Below are 18,770 nucleotides of genomic sequence, written 5' to 3'. Positions count from 1 at the left end.
ACTTCTCTTTGCGCGCTATGAAATAAATGCCGGATACGGCCGGCTGATGCATTTGGGTTCCCACTCTTTCTGTCTCTCTCTCTCTCTCTCTCTGGAACATAGGGTGTGTCGGAAAATTCCCGAAAATTCCACATAGTAGTCTGCTATATACATACATAATATACACTACCCTCAAAAAGTTTCCGAGCAAGCAAAAATGGGGTATTTTTAAAGGTAAAATTTTGTAATTTTTCAAAATATCTGAAAAGAAAAATTGTTAATTCATTTTCTAGGTCTGATGAGGAAAGAATAAAGCTTTCGAAACATAGCATGTGACATTGTTTTGAGAAAATGCTTAAGGTCTAAAACCGTGTGCCCTTCCAAACAAGAAACTACAGTCCTAACGAAATCCGCGCATTTAAAAGCAAATTCAAGTGGCTATATCTCCGGCTGTGCTGAACCGATTTTCAAAAATTTACTAGTTTTGGAAAGGTACATTTCTCACCTTTCTAAAACTGGTAATTTTTTTTAAAATCCGTTAATCAGAGCCAGAAATATAGCCACTTGAAAAGTGCCTTCAAAAATTCCTCATTTTTGCTTGCTTGGAAACTTTTTGAGGGTAGTGTACATACATAATATACATAGCATGACGACGTCCCGGCATCCTCTATAGCTATATAGAGAATATGTATCAATTGTACATAGCATGATATGAATCATTGAGGAATTATTCTGAACAGCAGCCTGCTAAAGGATTACTTGAGCATTATTTGGAAACTCGTTTGTTGAATTTAAAAAAAAAAATGACCGCATTGATACCCCTTAAAAGCCCCTCAAGGTGACCAGAAGCTCCTTAGAAAACTTCGCATCAACACCGTATTCTTTTGCCCAAGTCATACCACCAGACATTGATGGAGCATTAAAAGGCGCACCAAATGAGAAAAGAAAAGACAAAATGTTTAAACTGAAAAATGCGCCTCCGATGGCACCCTCTGTGCCGCACACAGAGGCACAGCAGCAGAGTAGAGATGTGTTGGGGAATCGCGTGGAATGAGACCACCATATTCATCTGGAAAAAAGAATCACAACTAAAGAGAGAGAGAGAAATAATATTTAAAAAAAAAAAGAAGTCGGGTGCAGAAAGCAGAAACAAATTGGTATTTAATGCGTGGTTAGCGGGGGGCCGCAGTCGGAGAGTCCACCGAAGGAGTTGGCCCCGTGCGATCCCTTGACCCCTTCCCAGATGAGATGCATAGAGAGGCACAGAAGAAGAGAATCCGTGGGATGATGTATCCGTTTCTGGGCCTGCGTGACAGCCGGCCGGCGAAATGAGAGCGCGCATCGATAAATCTCCATCAAGGTGAAATTTGGCGGGCACATTGCAATATCCACGGACGTCTTACACAGTACTTGACGGAAGGGATTTTTTTTTTCAAAAAATAAGAAAATCAGAAAAAAGTATTTAAGAAGTTAAAAAATTCAAATCTGGGGGAAATTCACTAATCAGCCAAACTTAGGATTTAAAGAAATTAAGAAGACGGATTTTCGGTCGTTTTTTGGCTAAATACTTTTTATTTTTTGTCGGCGCCTCGGACTGTATAGGTCCTTCCTCAGGGCCTACAACAGGATCTTCTTAATTTCTTCAATAAAAATTTACGGTTGATCATATCACAATTGCAGTTTAAATTTCTTAAGTAAGACTTAAGTTTTCTTAATAAAACTTCTTAATCTCTTTACTTCTTTTTCTGTTTAATCAAACCGTATTGACTTCTTAAGCCTTTAAGTCCATTGGGTCATACGCTGACCCAAAGTCTCAATTTTGAAAATGTTTCATATGAATATTGAGTCCAAATTAGTACAAGAATATGCCTTTACAATCCCTGATCATTTTATGACGATAAAAGGATATTCCCAAGGACTCACAGGATCAGGAAGGACGATAAACCGAATATTTTTCAGTTGGGATTTTTTGCCAAAAATGTTTTATTTGAGCTCAAAAGAACCCCCAAAAATTATTTTTAGTTCAATCAGCTCGCTAGATTGATCGCGGACCTTAAGGGTTAAGATTTCTCAAGTTTTCGTCAAAAATCTTGAGTTTGTCTTAAAAAAAATTTAAGAAATTAAAAAAAATCCTTAGAAATCTCAAATTCTTAACTTTTGCTTAAGCCCGATTCAGTTTGACTTAAAAAATCTTACCTTCTGCTTAAAAAAAACTTATAAAATTCTTTAGAAAATGATTAAAAAGTTAAAAAATCTTACCTTTCGCTTAAAAAATCTTAAAAAGAATTTAAGACTGCATGACTAGTGAATTTTACCCAATATCTCCACTTTGCCGTAATTTTCCTCTCAAAATCCACCTTTTTCATTTTTTTTTTCACTAAACTCCCCGCACACACATACTTAAAGAGAAAAAAAACTCCGCATCGTTTCACTAAATAATTATGTAAATAATCTTTATTAAAAATAATACAATTATTATTTTGGTTGGTCGAAAAATGAATTTATCTCTCTGTATGAAGTTTAATAAATTTCGCTTTTCATCCTAAAAAAAAATAATTAAAATTCTCATTATGAATGATGGGTGATAGTTTTCTCTCTATTTTTCATTCATTTTTTTTTAAAATTATTTTTGTAATATTCCACAATTTATTATTATTTCATTTTACTATTTTAAAAAATTCTGCATTAAAATATTGAAAATTATTGTTTTTTTGCGACTTTTTTCGCGCGCACGTGTTTTTAAAAAGAAGGAAGGGGGGTGAAGGATATTCTATTGTTTGTTATTTTTCACTCTAAAGGAAAAATATTGGAAAAGATCTACTTTTTTTTTTAAATTCATTTTTAAATCTTTTTCCGATCATCCTGACTCTGTAGCTCAGCCTGTCGATCATCGAGGAGATTTTTGAATTTACGCATATTGGGAACTTTTGTGGGTGGTTGGAATCCATCGTCGTCATTAAGTGTGAAGGGTCGCTTCCCATTTGACCCACAGCTGCGACTGATTAGTGCATTAATTTCATTCAATTCGTGTGACTACGAGAAAAATTAGCCGCATTATTTTCTTATCTAAAAGCCAAAAAAAAACTCCAGATCTCACCTTTGATGGACTATCAAAAACGGACACAATATGCGATCCTGGAGACATGAGGTGATCTTTATTATCGAGATTCTGCACAAATACTCGATCTGACACCTTCCTCGGTGAGCACATTGTGCTGTGTGCATTTGGAACTGGGGACAAGAGCATCTGATTCTACAACGACAAAATGAAAATGAAAAATCATTCCCTTTTTTCTTATCGTAAATTCCATCAAACCATCATGATTTTAATCAAATTAACCCTTCGCGCGGGAAGAGAAAATCAATGGGAAAAAGAGGAGAATTGAGCACGAAGGAATAACTGAACAAAAAAAAACGTCTAAATTACTTCTCAATGAAGATGACTAATCGATCAAGCCATATATGATGGTAGGGTCTCAATAAATTTAATATTATGCGATGTAACAAATATGATTTCAATGATATTTGATATTAATGAAATAAATTTATACAAAAAGAACCCTCCTTAATAAATTTAATGTAGTTTTATAACGAAAAATGTTTTTCAATCACAACTAAATAGCCCTAAAAATCAATATTCATTTGGAAGAATTTTCTCAAACTCCTTATTTAGTCAATTTTCTCAATAATTAATTTTTTATGGCCTCAATGTTGTATTTTAGGGTGAAAATTCACCCCTGCAATAAGGATTTCTAACTTTCCTTTTTCTTTTTATATTCTTCATCTATTCGATTTAGGGTTAGCACCTTTAGGGGTTTCACCCGGAGACTTCGGGTTTCGAGGTCTAATCTTCGGGCTGCGGGTTTTATTATTTTAGACTGTAACTTAGGAAGTCTCGATTTCTTTGCTAAAGGAAAATAGTCTTAAGTCAGATCTGAGTTTTTTTGTAAACCAGAATAAACTTCTTTAAGTTAGACTACAGTCTTTTTCAAACTAAGTTTAAGTTTTTAGTGTCAATCCTAAGACTTTTAAGCAAGGCCTTTGTTGTAGACTAAACTTGAGTTCTTTTAAATTCAGGATTTTAAGGTTTCAGGGTTAGGTCCGGGCTGTAATGAGTCTGAATGCGTCTTAAAAGTCTGACCTAAAGAAACTAAGGTTCGGCTTAGTTTTTTAAAGTCAGGATTAAGTTTTTAAGTCAAACTTACATTTTTTTAAGAAACAGGCTAGGTCTAGAATGCACTTAACACTACATCAGCATGACCTCGATTAAAAAACTTTAGATTAAAACTGAAGCCTGGTTTAAGTAAACTTAAGCCTGGCTAAAAAAATCAAGCCGATCTATTATGCTAGAAATGTTTGCAAAAAAGCAAAATTTACAAACAAAAACCGACTTAAACTTTTTTAAATAAAAAATGAAAATTAAAGGGGGAGGGAGGGGGGGTAGGTAAATTCTCCGGGTCAGAAGGTAATGTGAGGTGGTAAACCTATATTCGATTTTACATTCTCCTAAGATTTTTCAGAGAAAGACTAGCAATGTAGGGCGTATAGGACAAGAAAAAAATAATAAAAAACTCACCGTGGCTGTTGTGGAAAAATTAATGGCAAACTGCTGCATTTTCACAACGTACACCCCATTGTAGAACTTAATAATGTCCCCACGTTCCTCCTTTTCGTGTGATGTTGACGTACCCGCCAATTCATTGGGTTGTGCTGGACGCTGTGGCGTTGGTGCTTCATGCACTGCCGGTACCCCATTGTCACTCACCCCATTCCCCGTGTACTTTATAAAGACATTCCTGTAGATGTGACTTGCTGATTGGGGTTGATGCCGATACGCCTGCATGATGTCCTTGAAGGTATTATCCAATTTTTGGACACGAATAAATACGTAAATGGCACACATTAGTATCTGATCCATATGCCTCTCCTTCATCAATTCCGTGTAATTCAGTACGGAGTGCTCAAAGATGGTCCAGATTTTGCGCAAATTATTCGGATCGTTGAGCCCAAGTTGATTGTAGATGAACTTCATACGATGAAAGGCAAGTTTGTGGAATTTCCGGAAGAAAATCACGAGAGATTGTCTCTTACGGGGTGTCATTGTGGCATCATCCATTGCATCAGGTAGCACGCGCAGGGGGGTTTGCTGTCGTTGCTCCACCACAGTGGCAGCGGTGGATGCGGCACTGCCATTGACATCGAGATTTGATCCGGAATCCGAGCGGAAGAGTTGCTTCCTTATTGCTGCTTCCCGATTGTGTGACTCACCCCCACTGAGTACACGTGATGTGGATGCACCACCTGCGGTCAAACCGGGTGTATTTTGGGTATCAATACGCATTAATGGGGCACTATGTGGTGCAATTCCCGTGAGATCATCCGCCGCAAAGGCACGCAAGTCAACAGCCTGCCATGAGAGTTTACTCTTATCCACATCAATGAGTTTCCCCCACAATGGTGATTGACTCTTCCACACCAACTCCTCCAGGCATTGCTCCTCCACAAAGTTGAGATGCTTTATAATCTCACGCGTGAAGAATTCCTCACCAGCACGCACGACCAATTCAATTATCCCATAAAATTCAAATGCCGTCAAGTCGAAACAATCCAAAATCCACGGAAAGAGTTCGTGTGTGCAATTGTAGGCTCGTAAAACAATCTCCACACTTATCGCCATGAGACGTACAATGATCACCTCGGAGCTGTACACGTGCTTTGCACTTGTCTTCTTCTTTGCCTCCTCATCGCGTACAATATTCTCCAGGAGACGGTAGAAGAGTGTCTTGGTCAGCGTGAGCCTATCCACGGGCCAACGGGGGAATTTCTCCGTAAATTGCCTCTCCATCCGCCCCAGAATCTCCAGAATTTTCTGCATGGGATCCACACTGCACGTCTTGAAGCTATCCCTGAGGCTGGCATGTGGATACGCATCAACACTACCCAGTTGATTCTTCAGCTTCTTCACACTCATTGCCGCCGACGTGATTGGCGACAGATTCTCCTTTGGCGGCAACATATTCCTCCGTGTCACCGGAGTGCCCGGATCTAATGTATTCTCCCGCGGATTCTCATCCCTCACCTTCCCACCGTAATTCAACGAGCCCGTCTGTGCGCAATTGAGGAAGATTGTCTCATCAATCTCCCCGCAACTGTGCACGTACTGCTCGTACGTATTCCCAATTGAACGGAAATTGTTGTCAAAATTTGCAATTGAAATGAGATCGAGGAATGTCTCGGAATCCCCGTGAAGGATACCCTTCTCGAAGAAACTTTTGATTATTCTATTCCACTTGACTTTTTGGATGTGTAGCGCCTCCACGAGGGTATCGGGGTCACGTTCACACAATTTATTCATAACGCACAGTGGCGAGATTGATTTTGCATCGAAATTCGATGAATTCCAATTTCCAGGTACACCTGTTGTCAAATTAAAAGTTCTTCTTAATTATCTTCTCGATTTTTTGAGATTCTACTGATTGCTTCAAACTTTATTAATTTCATTAATTATGAATGAATTTATCTCGAAAAAGAATTGAGCTGAAAAAAAATATTTTTTTAAAAGAATGACCCTTAATTAGATTCCTAAAAATCCCTCTAAAAGGAACATCTTTATTACAGTAAAAGTGAATTTTTTCGTTCATGAAAAGAAGGTTCAATTGGTCCAAACTTAGGTCATTCTCCCCTAAAATAAGCAAAGTTAAAATTCTCCTTCGGAGCAGGTAGAAAGAAGGGCAGACAGAGGGGTTGAAAATTGCTAATTTTAAAGGTATAACAGGTGCCAGGTCAAATTGCAATAGAGAGCATTTTGCAACCATAAGGAGGGAAGAGAAATTTGGTGTAACCTTACCTGAAAAGCTAGTATTGACTAAATCCCTTCGATTCTCCGCAATGACGTTGCTGTAGATGAGATTTACGCACGTCAGTACAAGGTGGTAGGATGTCACGAGGTCCACAGATTCATTGGGTTCCTCAGCACGCACGCACACGTAGAGTTTCCATGCGAATTCAAAGAGTTTCACAGCACTACAAGGAACGTTCCTGCCAAAAGAAAGAATATTTTAGTAAAAAAAGAAAATCTAATTTTCCTTGGAATTTGGGATTTATACTTACTTTGCCTTCTTGCTCTTCCCGTGGCGAGCCTCCTCGTTTGGTGGGCAATTGAATACTTGCTGAAAGAGTGGACCAAACTTCTTGTACACCACACTGGACACAGTGAAGCTGTCGTTTAGGCGCTCAAATCTCTTGCGTGTGACTTCCGGAACGGATGCCATATCGCACCATGTTTTGATTTTATCGAAAAAATCACGGAAACTACGGACAGTTTCAAGCAAATTGTTAGTTCAGCAGTTACCTTGAGATGCTGGGATGCGGTATGTACTCACCCTGTATTGCAATTCCGGAGGACAGATGAGAGAGACACACAATTTCCCTGCACAAGATTATTCTGACTCCCAACTGTTCGAGTATAGGAATCCCGGCAAGCAATAACGAGGGCACAGCAGAGCCAATGAAGGGGATCTCCCTGCAAATTGATTTTAATTTTTCACTGAAAAAGGTGGTTTTTCACCGGAAAAATGCAAATTCGCACACACGCCTTGAATTCCCGCTTACTTTGCCCGGGCAGACAGCCACGTTACGTTGCCTACATCACCCAACCCCATATCTTCATGTGATTTTGCACAACACCAACGACATACGCTCACTAAATTGACGACTTGTCAAATAATTTGGCGCACTTCAGCACTGGGCGTCCCAACATAACCTCACATTTGCATCAGTGTTGTTTTCCCCCCATTTTCATGCATTTTTCCCACCACAACCGTACACGAGACCCTATCCTGACCATCGAGGGGGTGGAAAATGTAAAAATAATGAGAAAAAAAGCCTCACCTCGAGGGTGTAGTTGTCCCGAATGCTCGTATAACTTGACCAAGCCCTTTCTTCCGTTTCTGCGTCCATATTCAACTTCAGGCAAATCTCCTTGAAGTCCTTCGATAGCTCATTACTCTCTGAATTGGATTCCATGTCGTGGCGGAGTCTCTGATGAAGGTTTTGTACTGAAAACAAGAAATTTCCACCTGCGAGAAAAACTTGATGTCACTGAACTTCGCGGATGTGCCGATAAATTTTCCGTAGCGCACAAACTGTCAAAATCCACGCAACTTTACGCGGCTTATGTGAGATTCCATTGATTCATGATTCTGATTCTAGTTTTGTATTTTCAAATTTTCAGTGGAATAACGATGACGAACAGTTCGGCCCTGCACAAATCTAAAAAAAAAAGAAGGTCGCGTGAAAATTTTTCAGCACTTTTTTACCCAGTGAAAATTCAAAGAAGAAATGGACGAGGATAAGGAATACGAGGAGTACGTTGCACTGAAGGAGGTTTACTATGCGGCCATGGAGAGATTTTTGACGGAACACCAAAAACAAGAATGTATGTAAAGAAAATAATTTCTCCATGAGTGTGACAAAACCAACATGGCGTCTCGGACATTTTCTATTTTACTTTTCAGCCTTCAAGTCCTACAAAGAGCGTATTCAAAAGGAACTTGAGGATTCCGTGAAGGAATTGACACGAAAGAAGAAGGATTATCAATTTATTACGACCACATTTACGCAGACAAAGGATTATAAGAGAATGTAAATTTAAAAAAAAAAAACATTTAAGAAGAAAAAAAACAAATGATTTAGTTTTTGCAGGGTAGAAGACCTCACCGAGACTCTGCAGGAAGTCCATTTGGAAAATAAAGCAAAGAAAACAGATTTCGAGGAGAAATCTAATATAAAGAAGATATTGAGGAAACGTGAGAAGAAGCTGGAAGCGTCTAGGAAGAGTTTTGCTGAATCAGATCTCGCAAGAGAGGTCGCGAAAGTCGAGGAGGAGGTTAATGAAGCCAACCTGGGAGTAAAGGAGCTCAAGGAGGAATTCACCAAGCTGTCAGATCTTCTCAATGCTGCTGAAAATAACGAGATGGAGAAGAAATTGAAAGAGGAAAAGGAGGAAATTGCTGCTTTGGAGCGCAAAGATGCTCAGCTGGAGACAGAAAAGTCGGCTCGACAGAAGCGAATTGAGACACAGAGGAAAGAGACTGAAGAACTCACAAAGGAAATATCACACGGCAGTACTTTCTCGGATAGTTTTGCTAAACTCTTCTCTAAAGTGCAGACAAAGGGGGATGTTGATGAGAATGAAGAAGTTCCGGATAGTCAGCCTACTGAACTAGACAAACTTCCTGCGACAGCAGAAGTACCCAAAGGACTTTCTGCTGCCGATGTAATGAATTCGCAGATCCAAGCAAATCCAGGAATTGTCATGTTGAATCCTCTCTATGATCTCAGTGATACGTTTAAGATCACTCACCAGGCAAAGAAGGGTTCTCACTTAACTTTTTCTGTCCCAAAAATTCCGGCAGAGACAAAGATTGTCAAGAAACACCGTAAGTCCACTCCAGCTAAACAATCTTCCAATGATCAGAAGGAAGCTCCCAAGGTCAAGGGAAAACAGCCAAAAACAGCTGCTCCTGCTCCCACTAAATCTTCATCAGGAAAGGTGACTTCTTCCTCACAGGGTTCCATCTCAAAATACTCTGCTCCCTCTGCTGTTAGGAAAATGAGGAGTGCCTCATCTGATGATCGTCATTTTGTGATCACCACACAGCAGTCTACTTCACAGGAAAAGCCATCATTTGATGCTGGGCAGAAGAAAGTGAAGAAGATTTCCGGAAAGGCAAGATCTTCTCTTCCGGACAATTTACAGCGTCGACTCAGATTGATGTCTTCCGATCCTTCCACTGAGCAGAACGTGAAAGCAAAGAAATCATCTCAGTCAGGGGAGAAGTCGAAGAAGGAATCCGCTGGAAAAGGATCTGATGATAAAAAGGTGACATTCGTAGAGCCAACAGGAACATCTCAGCAGAAGCAAAAGAGAAAGACGTCCAATGAGTCGGCGGAGGCTATGAAGTCAGCAGAAGTGATGAAGGCGAAACCAAAACAAGTCCAGGAGAGCAAGAAAATTGAAGTTCTCGAGCAAATTATCATCCCATCTCCGGGAAAAGGATCTTCTTTTTTGATATCACCGGATGGATCCTCTATGGATATGGGATCTGATCTTGATTTCAATATGGATACTTTTGAGGATGGTGGTGGAGCCTCTGGGGGAGGAGATTCTCCGGCAAATTTCTTCAATGGAAGCTCTTCGGAAAACAAGAAGAATTCTAATAATAACGACGGCTTCTTTGATTTCTTTTAAATGCCATTTTCTTTCAATTTTAAATTCAATTTTTCATTTCCAATTTTTAATTCAATTGACTCAATTGATTTTAATTACCTAATTTTCCTTTAATTGTATAAAACCATTGAATTTTACAAATGAAATATTTAAAATAAAATTCTTTCTAAAATTAAATAAATCAAATTCATTTATAATCTCTGAAATAATATGAAATAAAATATTTTTCTATAAATAAAAAAAAGTTTTCAATTTATAAAAATTTAATTTATACTTTCTCAAAATAATTCTACAATTTGGCAAAATGATTTTAATACTGATGATCCTTATTTTATTATCCTTTTGTATTTATGAGAAAAAAAGAGATGAAATGACGAATTATTTACAAAATGATCTCACTGAAATTATATCAATAATTTCCGTACGGGATGTTTTCTCTTATCCGAATTTGTTGGTTCCCGATGGACCGGGTTCGTTGAAATTCGATAAGGAAGGATAAATTCCTTGTTGCTGCTGCGAGATCTGACTCGATCCTGGTTGCTGTTGCTGCACAAATGGTGGACATGTGGCTATTTGTGGTTGATACGCTTGTCCTTGATGCTGTGTGGTGATTGTTGTGGCATTTGTTGGCTGAAATGGTTGTGGTTCAACAACTCCGGGGGTTTGTTTCTTCTTTGAGAGCTTCCTAATGGTCACACAGACGTAGATGAGGGCTGACAGATTGAGGAACCAACCGATGACAGCACGACTCGACAGGAGGGACATCATGAGTGCAGGAAGGATCATTATATGCGGTGGGATTGCGTTGAAGTAGAAATAGTATTCAGACTCATAGGGAATCCCCAGGAAGTCAATCAAGGAAACTGTGTTCTACAAGAAAATAAAGATTTTTTTTTAAAGATTTTTCTTCTGCAAAAAAAAAGTCTATCTCTGTAATACAAACCCTCGTATTGATAATATCCCATACGTGGAAGTACGTTGCAGTCACATCCCCAATAAGGACGAAAATGCAAACAAGAGCCCATGGATAGAGGAAGAATTTGAGAGTTTTCCTGCCCATGCATGGAGAAAACATAGCGACTGTAGATAAGAAAGAAATAGAAAAAAATCCCCAATTAGTTTTTAACGGTTAAACCCCCACATATGGTCAGTTTATGTTGTTAGAGATCTGCCTCTCTATATCTAATCTCTCCGTGTGAAGAGCTCTCGTGGGCGCGATAGGAACACACACGTACCAACAACCATAACTGATGCCACAAGCCATAGAATACTCAAAATTAGGTAAGTTGTAACAATTGATTGGGTCCTCAGGACAGCCTCTGTTGTGTCTGGAAGTGGAATTTCCACTTCAGGTGCAGGCCAGATCTCCAAAGCATCCCAATCTAGGGTTTCATTGCCACAGGATGATTCTAAAAAATATATTTTTTTAAAAAAATTCTTCTATAAAAAACCTTCAAATAATTTTTTTTCTTTGATTTTTCTTACGTCTAAAGTAGAGGAGATAAATGAAGTAATTAACTTGTGATGTCTTCATGTCCACATCACAATTGAAGGCTCTCATTCCCAAAATACTTGCAATGAGATATCCAGCACTCTGGGCCTGATAGAACAATGAGAAAAAAAGAATAAAAATGTTTTAAAATTGAGAAGAAAGCTCCTAAATTCTACGAGGAAAGGTGCACTTAAGTAATTCAGATAATTCTCCTTTTTTTCTATTTATTTTTAAAGAAATATTTTATTAAAAAATTATTTTGAAGAATACGAAGAATACCTATTTTACTGTATCCAGGAAATTTTTATTCTGTGAGCAAATTTTGTTCATATTTGGTTCAATAATTTTGTCAGATTTCTCTGAATTTGTTAGGAAATCTTCTATTAGGCTAATAAATTGATTTATTCTGTTACAAAATGATTTAATTTCCCTTAAAAATATTTTTTTTATTTTACCAGCAAATTCATTGATTGCTTACGCAAATTCTCTTATTTTGTCAGCAAATCATTGAATTTTCTCACCATTTATTTAATGTCTTTAGGAAGAACTAATAATTAATTAAATATATCCAATAGAAAGTGCTCCTTTTTTATTAAAATTCTCAATTAAATTAACGGTCGTCTGCTTAATCAATTAATTTAACTAAGATATAATCTAAAATTTTCTTTCCTAGGAAGCATTTTTTTCTCATTTAATTGGTCCACAAATATTATTCCCAAAAAGTCCTTAAAATTATTTCCAATCACACTGTAGGTCTTTTTATCACCTCTTCCAAAGAAAAAAATTGGAGAAAAACTCGATAAAAATATTTGTGATTCAGATGGCTCTTCTCTCCTCCCGAAAAAAAAGAATTAAGTTTTTTTTAACCCCTTCACGTGCTCAATTCCAATGTAAATTGTACTTCAATTCAGAGAGCAATAACTCTACGCTCTACTAAATTGCTTGTAAATTTTTCTTATAAGTTAAATTAACACCTTTTTTTAGTAAATATGCTCCACAAAAATAAATTCTCATTGTATACCGATTTTTACTTTAAGTGCGCACTAAAATATCCCGGATTTCACTGCTGCAAAATTTCTTTAAAAAAATGTTTATTCACTTACCATGGACCAAATGGCCACACAGAGGAGCCCAACTCTTCGTCCACAGGAAACCATTTTTTCTTTCTTTTCTTTTGCAATGAAAAGTCTTCACAGAAAAATTAATAGAAAAAACTTTTGTCCGAATTTTCCAATGGTTTGGAATTGAATGAGCTGAATTGGCTATAAATTGCGGTAGTTAAGGATCATTTGTGGTGACTGAGGTGGCTGATAAGAGGCCTTCTATGGGGGTGATATAGAGCTGCGATGGTGACTCATACACGATAGCATTTAAGTATTTTCCAATAGCCCCCTCAAATAATCAAAAAGATAATCACCGGAGAAGCTTTTTTTCTCACTCTGAATGTGCCCCAAAATAATCTCATTTCTTGAGTTATTTTCTTTTCCCTATCAAATTCGTGATTTACCACGACGTTGTATCTTTTGCTCTTTTTGATGGATCAAGACAACTTGAGGGGGGGAGTGCTAAAAAGTCTAATTGCTTTAGTCACAAATGGCTATACAAAATTTTTTTGTTAGGTATTTGTATATGTATATTTTCCGTAGGAGCTAATTACACATATACATATATAGTATAGGTACTTTAATATTTACTTGAGAAAATTCAGGTGAATTGCATCACACACACAGAGTTTACTTTTTAACACTAGGCGTGAGGATGACTGGCTCTGCCTCCACTTCGGCTGCTTTTTCTTTGAGATCCTCCTCCTGGTCTTCAGTTATGGTGATTTTGTGGATTTCCTCGCATGAACCTTCTTCGGAGCTGTGTTCCTTGCATGGTGCCTTCGGCGGTGGAGCCTTTGATGAAGAAGCTGTTGCAGGAGATGAAGTAGGTGTTAAGGGGGATGAGGATGGTTCAGCTGGTGGTGAACTTCCATCACTGGCACGTGGTGTTGATGTGGAGATGAGTAAAAGGCTGGAAGTTGATGAAGAATACACTTCAGGGGTAACAGTTGGGGATGAAGCAACTGAACTAGCCTGATCTGCGCTCTCTACTGGCAACTTTGCAGTATCCTCTTCTGTTGCCACATGCGACACCTCCGTTGTTGGCTTCAAAATGAAGGCAATCGGTGCGAGGATGGATAAATCATTAGATGGCTTTGCAGCATCCTTCGCATCAGCAACATTCTCAGCATTTTCCGCTGCTTGCGCCAGAAGATCACCCACAGGTATGGAATCTGGATCGAGAATTACCTGTTCAACGGCAAAATAGCCATTGTTGTCGATATCGGGAAAGACAACCGGGGTGGCGGCAATAAAACTCACGGCACACGTAAATATCTGCCGAATTCAAGAGAAGGATTTTCCCCAAGAAAAAGGATTAAATTAATTTTCCTCTCCACGCGCGATCTTTAAACATTTCTCTCACCACAAGGATCCTCATTATATGTGTACTTATTTAAATTCTCTATGATCGTTCAGAAGAACTGATCAACTGAAGTCGCATCCGTGGATGTTTTCCCATTTTATACGCCACAATACACACAAATTTTCACAATAAATATTCAACTCGATCATCTACACTCCTCTTGACTGGAGTTGGAGTTTGTGCACAGAAGAGAAAAAACACCAAAAACTCTCTGACGCGATCAGTGATAATTTGTTACTAAAATATCCATTTAAATTGGCTAAGAAATCAACGCTGTGAAGGCAGTTTGTTATGTTTTTTTTTCACTTGAAAATGATCGCGCGTAGCAGGAAAAGCGCACGTTGAGCTTGAGAAAAAGCTCTCGCGACGCGCGATCCTTTTGGGTGCCAATTCAATTTGCACCTCATTAAACACTAGGTTGAAATAAAACTGGTTAAAATTCTTCTGCTAATGCTTTTTAGCATGATTGATCATTCTTGGTTGGAAGATCATGCGCAGCGCGATCATAAGAATTTTGATGATTCAAGAAATTATTCGTTGGTACTGATCAAGCTCAACTTGTGAAACTTTTAAAATCTTAATCATTTTTTTTGTAACCAGGCGCCTCCATTGTGATCATTATATTTATTAACCCAAAGCCTAGGAAAATTTTGTAAAAACTAACATCGAAAACTTGAATAGGAAAGTTAATTTTTGAAGAATTTTCATGAAATTAGACCCAAAAAATTCTATTCTATTCTATAATCTATTTGATTTATAGTAAGAAAAAATAAACAAATAATTTTAATGCGTTCAAAGTCAAAATATGAATACATAGTCTCCTTTCTTATGCTTTGTCCACCCTTCTCTCGTTATCCACAATTTATTCTTTTAATTTATGAACAGAAGAATTTTTAGTCTAAATTATGTGGTAATCCCCTAGACGTCTTTTGTGAGAAAAAAAAACGTGATCATGATCGTGGCACGATCACCACATATTTTTTTCTTGAAAGGTCTTTTTTTTTAATTCAAGATTTTCAGTGGAAAAATTTCTAATTTGCACTTTGGCAATATTTTTTTTTCTTAATTTGTGAGTATTGAATGGAAAAATTACAAAGCATCATTTACGCAAAGATCAATTAGAACGTTTTCGCACGACCCACAATAAACCAAAAAAAAATGTCACCGGGACACTTCTCATGTACATTGCTCGGAATTCACGTCATTTGTAGAGTCGCGCACGGCAAAATATTTAATTAATAGATTTCTTAAGCTTCCAACCAATACAGCCCGCATTAGATAGTGTGCTAAGTGGGTGAAAATAAAGCAGAGAATGTCGTCATTTGTTTAATCTGCAATGGGGTGTTGTAGCTGTGAGAGAGAATTCTTACGCTGGACGGTACAACAAAGAAGGATTCACGCAGTGCGCCGATTTTTTTTTGAAATTAAATAAAAATTAGCAGGAAATTATGTTGTTAGTGGGACGTGGTTAAATGATAATTCTAAGGGGTTAAGCCACCATGAGAAAGATAAAAATAAAAATAAAATCAAAAGTGTGCCAATATGGGAATTTTCCAATCAGAAACATCTCAATGGCACAAGCGCAGACAAGGATTAATATATTTAGTACAAGAACACAAATCATATTTATGCTAATTAATTTTTCTTGTTATTTTTTTGCGAAGGCTGCAATTTAATGGTACATAGACAGAGGTATCTTTTTTTAAGGGTTCAACTTGCTGTTTGTCTTTGAGTTTTAAACTTTTTTTCTGCTTTCTCTGAACCTTCTCATCCAGAGTCTCAAGAAAATTTTTCATTAAAAATATATTTTTTTGTTTACTTCCTCATCAAGAATTATTAAAATTTTCCTCGAAATATCTAGAGCCAGAAATGGAGTTTTGATTGAAGTAAAAGAAACATGAAAGTTTAAAATTGTTGTCGTAATTGACTGGGGAAATCTGGATTTTTCTACGTGATTGTGGGAGTGAGATGATCGAGGATGTTTAATCTAGCGCACTCATAGCCACGTGTACTCCCCCACACACCCTCTGTGAATTTGTGATAATATGTTAATGCGAAATCAACATGTCTACAATTTGGGAACATGCTAAATTGACTTTGCAAATTATTCACATCTCCATAGATGAGACAAAAATAGATCTCTTGTTTGATCATTTACCAGAGAAGAGGAAGAAAGGAAAAAAATAATAAAAGTGTGGACTTTAAGGGAAATTACTCTCGTGGTGGCTGTTTTGGGAATGAATTTATATTTTCACAATATTTACCCGAATGTCTTTCGTGTGTGAAAATGTTGATCATCTCTTTACCAACAACTGACGACACAATCTATTCACACAATTTATGATCGCGCCACAGTTTTTGTGATTCACCTCACTCACTCACACCGATCATGGCTTATACGCGAGGAGGGAATATGGCAAGTGGTTGACGCCAAAAGAGTTTAATTAGACACCCCATGCTGAATGACTTTGGGTATAAAATGGTGCGATCAGCTCCGGAGAATAGTCAGAGATCTTGTGGCAAGACAATAGTGAATAGCACAAAAAGACTTTTACAAAAATCCTTTTGCGAAAATTCAAAGAAAAATCCACAAAAAAAATCATGGCGATCTTGAGCGTTAACCTTTTCTGTGTAATCTTCTGCGGATGCGTGTGCATTGGTAGTGCATTGCCGGTGATTGATCTTACGGGGAAGGCTGTACCCATTTCCGAAACCCTCGTGGAGAATGAAGCTCTCGCCCAAGGAGAACCCATTCCACAGTCTGAACAGGCTCTAGCTGAATTGGTTTCGGAGCAGAATACAACGGAAAATGGGACAATTAAGGATCTCTACGTGATCAGGGCTGTTGTCTATGAGATCGGTATCCTTACCGATGTACCTGAGAATGAAACATACACCGGTTCGAATGATACTGAAGTGATGTAAGTATATTTAAAGAAAATTCATAAAAAAAATCCCCTGCGATCGTGTAATACATTTGGATTGCAACGAAATGATCATACATTGAAATTAGGAAGAAAACTCATATAGAGATCACATTGGAATCATCTGTAATCGTTTAATAAGTTGAGATCTTATTGTCATTTCTATGAAATCACATGAAAACTCATAGAGATCCATTGTGAGATCACCAGTGATCGCGTAATAAATTGAGATTCCTTTTTCTGGATTTCATTAGGATCATAATGAGTCTTTTTCGAACTCAAAAACTTCTTGAAAATATATATTTCATTGACATCGAATAAATCGCTTAAAGATCACCTAAGATTCCATTTGAGATCGTTTGAAGATCGCATAGAGATCGCCTAGAGATCGCAAGAGAAAATACACAAAGATCGCAAAAAAAAAACTCTTAATTAATTTCTATATCAAAATCCCTCTTTTGCAGTAATGAACGCGTGGACTTGACATTCTTCAATGCCCACAAGAATGATACACACCTCGATCTGGGCTCAATCCCACTCCCCGTGCAAACCAACGTAAGTGGACAGGTACTAACGGGTATTGCCCCCATAAATATCGGTGCTGTGGACGTTGATCATCCTGAGGATATCCTCGAAACCCTCCCCATTACTGGAACAATTGTCAACATTACAAAAAGTGAATCTTCAATGTTTGTCATCAATACGGACAACGTGACATTCGATCAGCTCAACACATATCTTGATGAGGATGATCTCACAAAAATCCCCGTTGTTAGCAATGTCATTCCAGCCGTTGAGAAGCTAGAAACATCCAATATACCCCTCTCGGAGGCACTTAGTGATCTTCTGTAGAAATCAATCTTCACCCCCAACGCTTCAACAACAAAATCAACCCTTCATGATCCTCAAAGAAAAAAATCATTAAAATAGGATAATTTTTCACATTAGCGTGTAAATCTCTTTTAAAGACTGTGTTAATTTTCGTTTTTTTTTTCGTTAATCATGTGTAAATATAAAGTACCTATAGATATTTAGAAAGAGAAAAATTAGTGAAGGATTTATAAGAAGAAGAAAAAATGTATGTGTACAGAAATATTATTACAAAAGAAAATAAGAATTGAAGAAAAATTTTTCGCCTTTTTTATTCCATAATTTGAAATTTTGCCTCCTCTTCCTTGTATTTAATGTTAAAATTCTTGTGAAAAAGGTGCTAATTGGTACGGCATGGAATTGCTAAAATTAGAGAAATATTGATAATTTCTGTCTACAAGCAAATAACAAATAATGAAAAAAATATATTATGTGATGGAAGTTTTGTGTGAAAGAGCAAAAAAGTTCAATGGATGCAGAAATATTGAAGGAATTTAAATTTATTACATTATGCTTTATGGTTTTTCCATGGAATTTTTTTGGAGGTATTTTTAATATTGATAAATGGATGAAATTAGTAAATTACAGCACTGGTTTAAAAAAAATACTGTGTATGTACTGTCAACTGGGGTATAAAAACTCTAAAGAAAAATTTTGACCAAAAATCAACATTTTTTTATCAACAAAATTAATCAAAACTTACCATTTACCAATGATTATTTTTCAGTGTTTTCAGGAATATTTCGAATAAACTTTTCCAGTTGATTTTTTCCTACAAATTTTCCGGCTTCTGAAGACCTCACAA

At 37.3% G+C, this 18,770-nt stretch overlaps 5 protein-coding genes across 10 annotated transcripts in view; 2 read left to right on the top strand and 3 right to left on the bottom strand.

Moving 5' to 3' along the window:
• LOC129793173 (uncharacterized) overlaps window positions 1–18,770 on the bottom strand; it is a 1,136,769-nt gene that overhangs the window by 234,178 nt on the left and 883,821 nt on the right. The window lies entirely within an intron of this gene.
• LOC129793164 (retinoblastoma-like protein 2) lies at window positions 2,403–8,114 on the bottom strand. The gene is made up of 7 exons (XM_055832916.1): window positions 7,870–8,114; window positions 7,362–7,501; window positions 7,090–7,290; window positions 6,827–7,017; window positions 4,556–6,396; window positions 3,077–3,232; window positions 2,403–3,012 (listed from the first exon to the last, which is right to left on the bottom strand). The coding sequence occupies exons 1-7, from the start codon at window positions 8,002–8,004 to the stop codon at window positions 2,821–2,823; spliced, it is 2,856 nt and encodes a 951-aa protein (XP_055688891.1). The 5' UTR covers window positions 8,005–8,114; the 3' UTR covers window positions 2,403–2,820.
• LOC129793182 (pre-mRNA-splicing factor CWC22 homolog) lies at window positions 8,218–10,391 on the top strand. 2 transcript variants are annotated; one of them, XM_055832979.1, is made up of 3 exons: window positions 8,218–8,416; window positions 8,496–8,622; window positions 8,683–10,391. In XM_055832979.1, exons 1-3 carry the CDS (start codon window positions 8,320–8,322, stop codon window positions 10,229–10,231), a joined length of 1,773 nt encoding a protein of 590 aa, XP_055688954.1. In that variant the 5' UTR covers window positions 8,218–8,319; the 3' UTR covers window positions 10,232–10,391. The 2 variants fall into 2 exon arrangements, with proteins under 2 accessions (XP_055688954.1, XP_055688953.1); XM_055832978.1 differs by having other exon boundaries at window positions 8,674–10,391.
• LOC129793221 (uncharacterized) lies at window positions 10,431–18,764 on the bottom strand. 5 transcript variants are annotated; one of them, XM_055833046.1, is made up of 7 exons: window positions 14,172–14,254; window positions 13,397–14,083; window positions 12,806–13,299; window positions 11,696–11,810; window positions 11,446–11,619; window positions 11,154–11,290; window positions 10,431–11,080 (listed from the first exon to the last, which is right to left on the bottom strand). In XM_055833046.1, the coding sequence occupies exons 3-7, from the start codon at window positions 12,857–12,859 to the stop codon at window positions 10,649–10,651; spliced, it is 912 nt and encodes a 303-aa protein (XP_055689021.1). In that variant the 5' UTR covers window positions 12,860–13,299; window positions 13,397–14,083; window positions 14,172–14,254; the 3' UTR covers window positions 10,431–10,648. The 5 variants fall into 5 exon arrangements, with proteins under 5 accessions (XP_055689021.1, XP_055689022.1, XP_055689020.1 ...); XM_055833047.1 differs by having other exon boundaries at window positions 12,806–13,267; XM_055833045.1 differs by having other exon boundaries at window positions 12,806–14,083; window positions 14,172–14,272.
• Window positions 16,667–18,223, top strand: LOC129793232 (uncharacterized). Its single transcript, XM_055833059.1, has 2 exons — window positions 16,667–17,092; window positions 17,560–18,223. The coding sequence occupies exons 1-2, from the start codon at window positions 16,773–16,775 to the stop codon at window positions 17,945–17,947; spliced, it is 708 nt and encodes a 235-aa protein (XP_055689034.1). The 5' UTR covers window positions 16,667–16,772; the 3' UTR covers window positions 17,948–18,223.

The sequence above is a fragment of the Lutzomyia longipalpis genome, chromosome 3 (genome assembly GCF_024334085.1).
Source record: "Lutzomyia longipalpis isolate SR_M1_2022 chromosome 3, ASM2433408v1".
Taxonomy (NCBI): Eukaryota; Metazoa; Arthropoda; class Insecta; order Diptera; family Psychodidae; genus Lutzomyia; species Lutzomyia longipalpis.
Note: the sequence above shows the minus strand (reverse complement) of the source record. Positions and strands in the feature narration are given on the sequence as shown.